At 41.3% G+C, this 13,938-nt stretch overlaps 1 protein-coding gene across 1 annotated transcript in view; it reads right to left on the reverse strand.

Moving 5' to 3' along the window:
- Nucleotides 1-626: 626 nt before the first annotated feature.
- LOC126184352 (cadherin-like and PC-esterase domain-containing protein 1) overlaps nucleotides 627-13,938 on the reverse strand; it is a 144,384-nt gene continuing 131,072 nt past the window's right edge. Inside the window, exons 6-7 of the mRNA XM_049926731.1 lie at nucleotides 12,417-12,563; nucleotides 627-725 (exon numbers count right to left, since the gene is read on the reverse strand). Coding sequence (XP_049782688.1) covers nucleotides 627-725; nucleotides 12,417-12,563 — 246 coding nt within the window. The remainder of the gene's footprint in view (nucleotides 726-12,416; nucleotides 12,564-13,938) is intronic.

A 13,938-nucleotide genomic window follows, 5' to 3' on the forward strand; every position in this document is an offset into this window, starting at 1 on the left:
GCTATGAAACTAAACCATTCCTGCAATTACGTATTATTTATCATTATAAAGTTTTTCAAGTTTCTGTGTTACGTTTTTCACTGTACCAGTTATTTGGACCCTCCACAGTTTGATGAATACGTACTTTGCCCTAGAGAAGTTGGAAAAAACTGAAATCAGGACACCAGGAAAACGTGCTCAAAATTATTCGGCTAATAAGCAGGAGATATTTTGTATCGTGTGAGAGTAACCGCAAAATTTGACAGTTTCCTGTAGGATATTATTTGGCATAGGCTTAGATTATGATAGATGGATTCTCATTTGAGTTCGGAATGTGACTTTGAGCTTCACTGGAAACTTTCGATAAGTATCTTAATATCCGTGTAAAGGTAGCTACAGGAACAGACTGAGCAAGAGTCATTTTAGCTCGCACGTACTTTTCAGCGTTACACGAGAAAGCTATTTACAATGGATACTTTCTTCACCTTTACAAACGAAAACTCGTACAGACGAATCGAAGTCGTAGAGTTTCTTGAGTGTAGACACAGGTCAATGTGCATGTACATAGCGACGTTTGAAGCGTTGGGAAGATGTGAAAGCAGTGCGACAGCGGTGTAGTGAAGTATCGCGGACAGCGGGGTGTAGTGTCAGGGGGCATGGCGGCAGATGCGACTCAGGAGGATCTCGGAGTAGAGTGCGTTGATGTGCCCCGTCACGTGGTATCCGCCACCACCTGCCGGCTCCACCTGAAACGCAGTTGGGCGAGGTTTAGCAGTAGCTATGCAAACACGACAGTCAAAGATTTCACAGCTTCCTAACATTTGTCTTTTAGGAGAGATACATGGGCTGAATACTACAGTAGTGTCGTAAGCTGAGGGCCTCTCTTAGTTAAGATTTCTTTCTTTCAGGTAAATATAGGGTGCAACGAGTCTAAGTTGAGATATTTCTATTCGCGACTGATGACGGTGTCCCAAACCACAATACATCAGTATTTACTTCATTTGTAGACTAATAATTAGAGCTATTATAAATCGTATGTTTCTAAGTTGAGTAGTGCCTCAAGTACATGTGGCAAGAGCAAGCCATTAATGCTTATTTTTCCCTGGACAACAAGTCGGATTTTAAAGTGTGGACTAGTGGATGCAAAATGGTTAGTCTATCCTGAGAGGCACAGTCCACTTAGTGGTGCAGTTACGGCCATGCAGAAAGCATCAGGTCGTAAAGTTTGTGACATGTTACTGAGAAGACTGTTCGACGCAGTGGAAAAATAACTCACACACTGATGTATAAATATATCAAAATACCTTATATAGAAAAAAATCTGCAATTATATTCGTTACACCCTGTATATTATTATTGTTGTTACAGAATGTATTTTAACTCTACAGCAGAATGTGCGCACATTTGAAACTGTGTGCAGGTTAAAACTGTGTATCGGACCGGGACTAGAACCTGCGACATTTCACGGGCAAGTCATCCACCTACAGAGCAAGGCAAGCACGTTTCACGACACATTCTTACAGCTTACTAGTACCACTTCCCCTACCTTCCACATCCCAGATTTGAGTCCCGATCTGACACACTGTTTCATCTACTGGGAAGTTTCATTAATATTAGGCTATTATTACTAACGTTTATTGAGGCAGTAAATTTATTTGACATGCTCTGTGCCTACAACGATTCGTCTAAACAAATCATACGTAACATGACAAGGCTAGTTTATAGAAATATAAGATCTTTTTTTAGCTTGATGCAATAATATAATTAAAAAGCTGTCATCAGACCGAAGGTTGGCTTGAATTTCATAATGATTAACTAGGCAGGGTACCATTTAAGCTAGTGTGTTGTTGCCCTCCTCCATTCTTTGAAATGATTTACCCATCCAGATGCAGGGCGACCTACAGTAAACTTCGCTTGTGAACCACACTGCTACTCAGCATTTTACATTTTAGCAAATATTGTCAGACGTAAAAGAAGTGAAAGGCGGGAGATATAAACAGAAGTAGAAACGATAACAACAATAATAGTATAAAAAACGAAAAAAAGGAAAAATATAAAAATGAGAAAGTAATGTTTAAAAATAAACAGCGTTCTCTAGTTCTCAAATAAATTGTAAGCTTACACACATCTACGCAATATTCTGCGTAAGCCATGGTACAACTAGAGGATTTTGGGAATCGTCAGCACTCGAGCGCCCCTTCCCGTGAGATTGACACTTGGTAAGTTTTATGATATCGCGCTACGAAAGAAAACTATGTAACGAGCGTTAATTACTGCTTACCTTCTGAGTCTGCCTGTTCTAACAGTGAATATCATATCAGTTCAAATTACAAACACTAGTACAAAATATAAATGGGGACTAGAAACAACAGTAAAATGTATGTGATGAGTACATTGGGTACCAACAACTGTTTTTAATTATGTTCAAAAATGTAAATGAGGTCACCTGAGAAGTGCTTAAAGCTTCAGAAAGTTGTATCTGTTTGTGCCTTGACACTTAGCAATTCGTGTGGGTTATCCAATTTGCAATATTATTTGTAGTTTCCAAGGCATCAGGGTTTCTTAATTCATAGCTATGTTTATCATCTACATCTTTGTTGTCCCTAGCATTGTAGTTTAGAGGTCACTGTATTACGACATGATCAGATGCACTTTACGCTTGACATGCACATCTGTCAGTGTTTTACGTATTTTATATAGATAGGTTCCATGTCCTGTTACGAAACGGATCGTGTCTCTGCTTGGGTAGTTTCCTTCTTTCGCGAATGTCTGGAAACAGTACGCAATCACGGCGATGGTTGTCCTTATTATTAGAGCGCCTTTTCTACGCACTAGTTCTCCAGGAATTTAATCGCACTATGTTCGTAATTTTGTCGGCAGTGATGTGCCTCACGATCTGAATGTTCCCTTCCGCAGGTAACAGCATGCAGATCTGTACCTCACAATTACATTGGCAGGATAAATCCTCAAAATTAATAAAAATACTACTACTGATTTTGTATCAAATGCCCCATTATATCTTAGAAAGACATCTCGCTCCATACACCTAAGATGTGTTTTCGCACGTTACTTGCACAACTGCGAATCAAACAATGATAATAAAGATGTCACTATGGTACCGCCTTCTTGCTGCCAAAGGAAATTTATAAGCCACAACCCAAGTTAGCTTTTGTATGGTTGTCCAGGATTTACAGTGACCTTACTGACATGTATCGTAACATTTTTGTGTGTGTAAATAAAACTCTACATACCTGCGTATCTGACTATTGCGAATAGAAATTCCTGCTAATTCGAGTGCAGGATTTTTTGTGTAATGGACAGTTATGGTGTTGTTGTTTACACATCTTTGCTGCACCAGCGATAGAATACTTGTTTCTTTTGTTACCAAATTTCTACTACAGTTCCTAGTCCACGCGACAATTATAAAGGCATTTCGTAGTTTGGAAACACCGAAGTTCGTGAAATACGCTTGTGATGACCACTGTTATAGTAACTCCATATTTCCTAGAAGATCCGTTTATCACTTGCATAGCCCTATTAATAGTGTCAGCAATATTTACACTTTCTAAATCCATAATGAATCTGTTTCAGCACGTGAAGCTCACTGTGGGACAGCAAATGTTCACATAGGAGCTTCTCGACAGTATCCGCAGCATTCGTGATGTGTGCGGTCCGTAAAACTTCGGTTCTGACTCGTAAATGCTGCTCTCTCTGGTTTCCAGGTATTCCGTATACGACGTAGTTTGAGTAATTCAGTAATGATTGATGACAGGATAGCCACTGTCGGTGGAACTGCATGTCACAAGATCTCTGAATAAATGTTGTCAGGAACTGGAAAAGGACTGAAGTTACCTCTTCCTCTATAAAAGAAACTTCAGCATTGCTGTTAAGGTAGTTAGTATGCAATTGATTTCGAAGGCGAGTATCATTATCACTTTCTTAAGCAACGACGACACCTGGAACAAGAGACGGTAGAAGTTTTTCTGCTGACTTTCTGTTGGTGTCCTTTTAGTCTCTTTGTTGGGTTTAAATGACCAGGGTGATTTGACTTTTTTAGACAGCGGTTTGTGTGGCTGTGCCCAGGTGATGAACTGTAATATACGTGATGTTTTCAGCATTCTTGGTTAAAGATTCATAATTCTTTCTTTGCACTCTTCTTGGTAATTTTATAAACTATACTGACGTCCTCGTCTCCGTAGTCATCATTGGTAAATTCGCCACGTACTACGTACCGTCGTTCTTCTTAAAGTGGACAGCTCTTCGTTCCATGGTGTTTCTTACTTATTTGATGACCACTTACGAGGTGCTGCTTTAATTTGTGTGTATTGTAACACTGCTGTGAAGGTAAGTGCTGTGTAATCGACACTGCTTTCAACGTAGCCAAGATATCCCAGTCAACAAATGCAAAGTCTAAATAAGTTACTGCGGAAGTTTGTTCATTTCAGACAGCATGCAGCATTTCTAATTGAAATGTGATGACGTTGTGGTAACTCATCGTGACATTCTGGTTTACTTCCAAAGATGAATTATCTTGATGGTTGATCTGATCGATGGCATTAAGTCACGTTTGGTATCTGCTTCTAATTTGTTCTAATGAGCATGCCGTTGATATATATCTATGAAAGAAAAATACGTTTAGTTCTTCTATGACGTCTTGTAACAGTATACCGCGCTCATCGTCGTTTCGCACTAGCATCAGCACCAATTACATGGGAAGTACAAGGGTTAAATAAATGCTTGAAAACACCACGAAAGATGAATGCTTGAACATAACTGCAGATGCTAGCCAAGTTTGGGGGTTGCGCTGGTTTATTTGAAGACAGACATCACCTATGCAATGTACTCAGTTCGTTGAAAATGTCAGTCGTGGTCAGAACAGTTTTCTGTGCAGCTGTGAATGCATTTCGTCGGAGGTAAGTGAGTTCAAACTTGGGCAAATATTGATGGTCCTCGCATGGTGGATGGATCGATAACTAAGGTAGCCGAAGTGTTTGGCGTTTCAAGATTCACCGCATCGAAGATTTGTACATCTACAGGAAAAGTGTGAAAACATCATCTGCTAAGTCACAAGCCTGTCAGCACGAAAACAACACGAAGGAGCTATATAAGCTGGGAACTGCAGCGTGTTGCCTGAAGTATGGCAGAAATTTTCGTAATGAGAGCACATTGTGGTTGATGTAATATCACTTAAATGTGGTCGGTAACAAATGAGTACGTCCAGCTATAAATTAAGTCAGATCACGATTTTAAAATATCAGCATGAGTAATAATTTATGATTGGGCTCTATATTGAAAAGTTTGTTAACACACATTATGGTTGGCTAGTACCACATAATTGTTATAATTATGCAAATCAGTAGGTATATGTATTCCCGTGTTTTGTCCTTTGCAATAAGCCATAATTTTTTCTCACGAAATGGATGCACAACTAAAATGATTATAAGGCATGGCAATCCTAATTTTGTCACACATGGAAAAATATGTTTAATATTTCAATGCTGTAAGATGTTGTCTTTGTTACTACTGTCTTACGGTCGCTTGTTTTAAGTTAATGACAAGAAGAACAGTATTTATTGTTTTTCGGATGATTCAAAATATGAAAATGTGCAAATGGTAGCCAACAATACGCGCGATATAATTCTTTTTACTTGAGTGACAATTGTATATTTTGCTACTATTATTTATTATATTGACTGGAATAATTAATAAAGGCGTCTTCATGTTTTAATATTTAAAATGCGACGAGTCCACTGGCTGCGGACACGCGCTTGAATGCTAGGCGTAACACTCGCGTAATTCAACATTTCCTGAAACGTCTGTTGCCTATGTCTGCCTTCAGTTTCATTTTGACTTTATAGTGAGGATATATATATATATATATATTGTGACATTTATCTACTATGAAAGGCACGTATTGCTAGTTTTACACGGTTGTCATTAAAAGCAGGCACTTTCAGTGACAGGTATGTCTTCATCAAAGCGTTCACTACCGTACATCTATTTTTGTATTGTTGTCTCAGTAGGTCAATCTTGAGAATGAGCCAGTCGGTTTGAAACTGGTCCCCAAAATGTATGCATGGGAACTGTGACTCATTTGTTATGCACTAATCACGAAATAAAATGGATGCCGGTCCTATATCAACAGATTGTTGAAATTGGATAAAACTCATAGCATTATCATGTTCAAAAATTAAATTTCTGTGGTGTTGCCATGGATTCAAGCTAATTCTTCATAATCATTTAATTTTTATTGACGACCCTGAATTAATGTTTTTCTTATTCTATTCACACTGAAGAGCCACAGAAACTCGTTCACGTGCCGAATATCGTGTAGGGCCCCCGCGAACACGCAGAAGTGCAGCAACACAACGTGGTATGGACTCGACTAAGTCTTAAGCAGTGCTGGAGGGACTGGCATCATATGTCTGGCGTATTTGGTGGCCAGCGGAATTGTTCAAACTGAGAACAGTGTTACTAGAGCCACTCTGTAGCAATTCTGGACGTATGGTGTCTTGCATTGTCCTGCTGGAATTACGTGAATGGATGCAGGTGATCAGACAGGATGCTTATGTATATGTCAGCTGTCAGAGTCGTATCTAGACCTATCACGGGTCCCATATCACCCCAGTTTCACACGCCCCACACCATTAGAGAGCCTCCACCAGCTTGAACAGTCCCATGCTGACATGCAAGTTCCATGCAAGCATGAGGTTGTCTCCATATCAGTACACGTCCATCCGCTAGACGCAATTTGAAACGAGACACTTCTGACCAAGCAACATGTTTCCAGTCATCAACAGACCAATGTCGGTGTTGACGGACGTAGGCGAGGCGAAAAGCTTTGTGTCGTGCAGGCATCAAGGGTACACGAGTGGCTCTTCGGCTCCGAAAGCCCGTATCGATGATGTTTCGTTGAATGGATCGCACGCTGACACTTGTTGATGGCCCAGCATTAAAATCTGCAGCAATTTGCGGAAGGGTTGCACCTCTGTCACGTTGAATGATTCTCTTCAGTCGTCGATGGTCCCGTTGTTGCAGGATATTTTTCCAGCAGCAGCGATGGAGGTGATTTGATGTTTTACTGGATGCCTGATATACACGGTACACTCGTCAAGTGGTCGGACGGGAAAATCCCCACTTAATCGCTACCTCGGAGATGCTGTGTCCCATCGCTCGTTCGCCGACTATAACACTACGAAAAAACACACTTAAATTTTGATAACCTACCATTGTAGCAGCGGTAACCGATCTAACAACTGCGCTAGACACTTGTTGTCTTATATAGGCTTAACTTCGGTGATCTGACGGGAACCGGTGTATCCACTGCGGCAAGTAAAACAAGTTAAAATTTGCTGGCAAAATAAATGTGTTGATGTAAAAATAATATTTACATCACATATACACTAATGCAATAAAAAATCACAACACCAAAAACGAGTTGTGCGACATAAACGAAAGCTGATAGGCGTGTTTCTACACCTGAAAGATGATGTCTATTCAAATTTCGCAGACGCGTGAGAGTGGCTCTAGGAGCGTCATTATGAGGATGCAAATCAGGTTAGCTTTAAATACACGATGCAATGGGCGTGAGCGTTAGTTAACTTTGAGAAAGAACTTGATGAGATGATATTAGTCAAGAATGCTTTTAAGGTCACAAAGACGCCTTTATCAACACCTCACTGAATCTGAACGAGGTCCTGTAATGCTACGAGAAGCTGGATGTTCCTTCTGCGATACTGCAGAAGGACTTGGGAAGAATGTAACCACTGTACATTGCTGGCAGCGATAGTCACCAGAATGTTCGGTCGCAAGAAGGTCAGGCTCTGGACCGCCACTTGGCACTACCGATAGGGAAGACCATCGTGTTCGGTGTATGGCTCTGGCACATAGTATTGTATTTGTAGCACCAATTTAAGCAGCAGTTGACATCACAGTGATACAACAAACTGTAACAAATCGATTACATCAAACAACGTGTATTCCACCGATCGGAAACCACCGCCGTTTGTGACTTCAGTGGTGTAAAGCGAGAGCTCATTGTAGGACAGAATGGAGGACTGTTTTGTTTCCTGATGAAACCTAATTCTGCCTCGGTGCCAGTGATGGCCGTCTGTTGGCTGGGAGGAGGCCAGCTGAGGGCCTGCAGCCAACCTCGCCTGGAGTTATGGTCTGGAGTGCGATTTCGTATGACAACAGAACTATCGCAGTTATCCCACGCATCCTGAGTGTAAATTTGTACTCAATATGGTGATTCGACTTATTGTGCTGCCATTCATGAACAGCATTCTAGGGGGTGTTCTCAAACAGGATAACGCTCGTCCACATACCACCGTCGTAAACCAGCTTGCTTTGTGGAGTGTCGTCATGTCGTCTTGGCCTGCTCGATCACGAGATCTGCCTCCAGTCGAACGCATACGGGACATCATCGGGTGATAACTCCAGCTGCATCCACAAACAGCATTAACCGTTCCTGTATTGACCGACCAAGTATAACATACATGGAACCAATCAGACAAACTGACATCCGGCACCTGTACAACACAATGCATGCAAGTTAGCTTGCTTGCATTCAACATTCTGGCCGTTACTCCCGTTATTAATGTAAAAGTACTTCACATTTGGAACGGCTTGTCCCACACTTATATTAACCACTAATCATGCAGTGTTAATCACATAAATATGTTACCTACGCAAATGTATTACCGAAATTTCATTACCATAAATTAATTATTTTCTGATATTGCGACTATTTTCCATCAGTGTATATACAATGAAGTGCCAAAGAAACTAGTATAGGCATGCGTATTCAAATACATAGATATGTAAACAGGCAGAATACGGCGCTGCGGTCGGCAACGCCTATATGGAGACAACCTCATGCTTGCGTGGTCGGCACTTGGATGTGTGACCATCCAGGCCGCCATGCGCTGTTGCCATTTTTCGTGGTGCAATCAGCCTCGTGATGCCAATTGAGGAGCTACTCAACCGAATAGTAGCGGCTTCGGTCCAGAATACCATCATAGCGACCGGGAGAGCGTTGTGCTGACCGCACGCCCCTCCTAACAGCATCCTCCACTAAGGATGACACGGTGGTCAGATGGTCCCGGTAGGCCACTCGTGGCCTGAAGACGGAGTGCTTTTTTTCTTTTACTTATTACTGTTAATGCATTTTAACCTTTTTAGTAATTTATTCAATTATTACAGATTCTGTTTCCAATACTGTAAGCTTCAAAAGGAAACAAAGTCCAAAAGAGCCTTCTCAACTATTGGGCCTTTCTCAAGGCTGCAAGGAAGTTCTTTTTATAGCTGTTACTATGATTGTTTAATCAATTCAGAGCTTGATGTAAACAGTAACTCGTCGTATTCAGAGATACTTGTCTGAATTTGCTGCCAGTTTGATCTGCATTTAGAAGTGGGCAATCAAGACGTTGCTAATATTGGTCCAAAAGGATTTTAACGCATCTAGAGAATAAAATGTGAGCGAAAGTTCTTCAACAAGCATTAAAATGTTAGGAGAATGAAAGAAACCATTAATATATTTATAGCGATACTTTTTTAACCTATCACTGTCACAATTTTATGGCTTTTCATCAAATGATTCATAAAAATGATATAAGTTGTAGATGTACCTATAGCAATACAAAACTTGTGCAGATCTACCGCTTTCTATTCAGGTCTGTTGTGGTTATAAGGTGTGTTATTAGTGCAACATATCTTACTGATATCAAATCAGCCTAGTATACACAAAGCTATTATAAGATATTTGAAAGCACCTGACACTGTGGTAAAAGATGACTGACCCTTTGTCAGATTAAAACTAATTGTAGATATTTAAATTCCAAATTAGTCTGGAACGATAGGCTGCCTTCCAGTGGTGATAACAGAACATGAAAGCCCATTAAATATTAGTTACTCTAAACCATTGGATCATCTTAAAGGTATCAAAATGAAGAAAAAATAACTTAAGTAAATATTATGTAGGTAATTAAGCGCTTAAAATTTCATGGGGGTGCTGTTAAAATTAATTGACATTCAAACCGAGTTTGTATTATAACAAGAACGTTTGTTCTTATTTAAATTTAACTGTCACTTCTTTATTTGCTTTGCTTTGTTTTATTAAATGTTATTTTACATTTTGTGAAATTGTTTTGTGGAGTAAATAATGAATTTTACATATGGTTATTCTCTTTCTAGTTTAATGAATACTTTCATACAGGGTGTTTCAAAAATGACCGGTATATTTGAAACGGCAATAAAAACTAAACGAGCAGCGATAGAAATACACCGTTTGTTGCAATATGCTTGGGACAACAGTACATTTTCAGGCAGACAAACTTTCGAAATTACAGTAGTTACAATTTTCAACAACAGATGGCGCTGCAAGTGATGTGAACGATATAGAAGACAACGCAGTCTGTGGGTGCGCCATTCTGTACGCCGTCTTTCTGCTGTAAGCGTGTGCTGTTCACAACGTGCAAGTGTGCTGTAGACAACATGGTTTATTCCTTAGAACAGAGGATTTTTCTGGTGTTGGAATTCCACCGCCTAGAACACAGTGTTGTTGCAACAAGACGAAGTTTTCAACGGAGGTTTAATGTAACCAAAGGACCGAAAAGCGATACAATAAAGGATCTGTTTGAAAAATTTCAACGGACTGGGAACGTGACGGATGAACGTGCTGGAAAGGTAGGGTGACCGCGTACGGCAACCACAGAGGGCAACGCGCAGCTAGTGCAGCAGGTGATCCAACAGCGGCCTCGGGTTTCCGTTCGCCGTGTTGCAGCTGCGGTCCAAATGACGCCAACGTCCACGTATCGTCTCATGCGCCAGAGTTTACACCTCTATCCATACAAAATTCAAACGCGGCAACCCCTCAGCGCCGCTACCATTGCTGCACGAGAGACATTCGCTAACGATATAGTGCACAGGATTGATGACGGCGATATGCATGTGGGCAGCATTTGGTTTACCGACGAAGCTTATTTTTACCTGGACGGCTTCGTCAATAAACAGAACTGGCGCATATGGGGAACCGAAAAGCCCCATGTTGCAGTCCCATCGTCCCTGCATCCTCAAAAAGTACTGGTCTGGGCCGCCATTTCTTCCAAAGGAATCATTGGCCCATTTTTCAGATCCGAAACGATTACTGCATCACGCTATCTGGACATTCTTCGTGAATTTGTGGCGGTACAAACTGCCTTAGACGACACTGCGAACACCTCGTGGTTTATGCAAGATGGTGCCCGGTCACATCGCACGGCCGACGTCTTTAATTTCCTGAATGAATATTTCGATGATCGTGTGATTGCTTTGGGCTATCCGAAACATACAGGAGGTGGCGTGGATTGGCCTCCCTATTCGCCAGAGATGAACCCCTGTGACTTCTTTCTGTGGGGACACTTGAAAGACCAGGTGTACCACCAGAATCCAGAAACAATTGAACAGCTGAAGCAGTGCATCTCATCTGCATGTGAAGCCATTCCGCCAGACACGTTGTCAAAGGTTTCGGGTAATTTCATTCAGAGACTACGCCATATTATTGCTACGCATGGTGGATATGTGGAAAATATCGTACTATAGAGTTTCCCAGACCGCAGCGCCATCTGTTGTTGAAAATTGTAACTACTGTAATTTCGAAAGTTTGTCTGCCTGAAAATGTACTGTTGTCCCAAGCATATTGCAATAAACGGTGTATTTCTATCGCTGCTCGTTTAGTTTTTATTGCCGTTTCAAATATACCGGTCATTTTTGAAACACCCTGTATGAACTTCGTGTTTTATTCTATTAAATTCTAACTCAAGTAGTGTGAAGCTTTTGTTCTGTGCAGGAGTTTATTTGTGAGTTGTTCTGTGCAAAAAACTTTACATCAAAGGAAATTTTAAAGTTTTAATTGTTTTGCTGAAGCAAAAATGCCACACACAAGATTTCTTCAAATGCTTTCCAGTTTTCAGCTTTATGACCAAAGCTGGAGGTAAGTGCTCAGGGTGCGAGTGGCGTTTTGGTAACTTGGATGGGGGAAGTAAGAGTAAAGAGACTCACTAGAAGGAATGACTATATCAGTTTACCGTACTACTGACGATCATCTCCGCTTGCCCGCGATCGTAGTTACTGCTCTGACGCCTCCTACACGCATCAAGGAATTTATAACATTACTCTACGAAGAACGCAATAAAATCCGACTCACCATCATTTAGGATTTGAATATGTATATTGCTAGAAGAACTTAATTTCACCAACCATTCTACGTGCATTATGGAATGTGGTAGAAATATATGTCTCCAATACCTTTCTCACATTGTCCCGAATCACAGGTTAATTTTGCTCTATTTCGTTATTCCCTACCTCTCTGCATAGTGCAGATGTTTATCAAATAAACATTAAATGAACGATATGTAGCTCGTGGATCGTTGTGCGGGAAGTGGGTATGCATGAGGTACCTTATGGAAGTGGCAGGCGCATTTGCCCTGTAGGAAATCGTTGTAGCGCGCCGCCGTCATGTTGAACGTGTCGACCACCTCCATTTGGTGGTGGCTCGCGAACGCCGCCAGTCCCTGTGAGTGCTTCAGCAGCTTCTGCTGCTGTTCCTGCAAGAATAAACGACAGTGAACAACACATTAAAGTAAGCAGCGAAAACTCATGTCCTAGACATGAAAAACTAGTCTGGCAGTCAGAAATCAGATCAAGTGGCTATGGCGTTTATACAGACTACTTTCATGACTGCACAGTAGAATCCACTACCTCATACACGATATCTTCACATACACATGGAGTATGAAGAGAGCTACTCAAATGCCTTTCACCTGTGAAATAATTTTTGTTTGCTCTTATCAAAATGATCTGCAACGAAGCTTCCAGTGAATGTCGGGCGACTCATTACTACAGTATAAAGCAAGAGCGATGTAGACGCTTGTATACAAATGTTAAGTATCCAGATTCATAACGCATATCAGGGATGACCACACCAAACTAGCCAAGCTCCTGTGTGATATTGTTTCGTGGGCAGGCGACTCTAGGCTTCGGCGTTTCCGTGAGGTTCTTCGTGGCAGCGCCAGCGACCGTGCCCCTCTAAACGAGTCTCGGGTTTGAGCGGTGCTGTCACAGAATCCCCCCTAAAAAGTTCCTTTCTTCCTTAGTATTCTGCATTGTTTTTTCCAACCGCTTACTCACTCTGTAGCTAGCAGCTTCTCGTGGAGCTGCCGGCCTGTTCCGCAATGTTGATGCAGACTTTTGCGTGAAATATGGTAACCCAGATAGACACGCCTTAGGCCACTTCTTTATTTTTCCTTGACGAGAAGAAATGATTACATATAACTCAATTCCAGATACGTACTAGAACAATTGAAAACTGAAATGATCCAATATCTTTATTTCAAAATTCTCTTTGCCAAGATGTTGCTATTTCGTCTGTATCTTCATGGTAAGTATGCTGCGGACTCTCCTGTCTTCCAAGATGACGACTGCTATGTTCACTGGACGTAATACACTGAGGTGACAAAAGTCATATGATATCGATAGGCACATATACTAAATGATGGTAGCATCACGTACACAAGGTATAAAAGGGTAGTGCACTGGCGGAGCTGTCATTTGTACTCTGGTCACTCAAGTGAAATGGTTTCTGGCATGATCACGGACCCACAGCGGGAAATAACAGACTTTGAAAGTGGAATGGCAGTTGGCGCTGGCGCACGGGGCATTTATTTTCGGGAATCATTAGGGAATTCATTATTTTGAGATCCACAGTGTCAAGAATGTACTGAGAATACCAAATTTCAGGCATTACCTCTCACCACGGACAACGCAGTGGCCGACGGCCTTCACGTAACTACCGGGAGCAGCAGCGTTTGCGTAGGATTGTCAGTGCTAACAGACGAGCAATACCGTGTGAAATAACCACAAATAATCAGTATGGGACGTATATCGAACGTATCCGTTAGGGCAGTGCGGTGAAACTTTGCG

The sequence above is a fragment of the Schistocerca cancellata genome, chromosome 4, assembly GCF_023864275.1.
Source record: "Schistocerca cancellata isolate TAMUIC-IGC-003103 chromosome 4, iqSchCanc2.1, whole genome shotgun sequence".
Classification (NCBI taxonomy): Eukaryota; Metazoa; Arthropoda; class Insecta; order Orthoptera; family Acrididae; genus Schistocerca; species Schistocerca cancellata.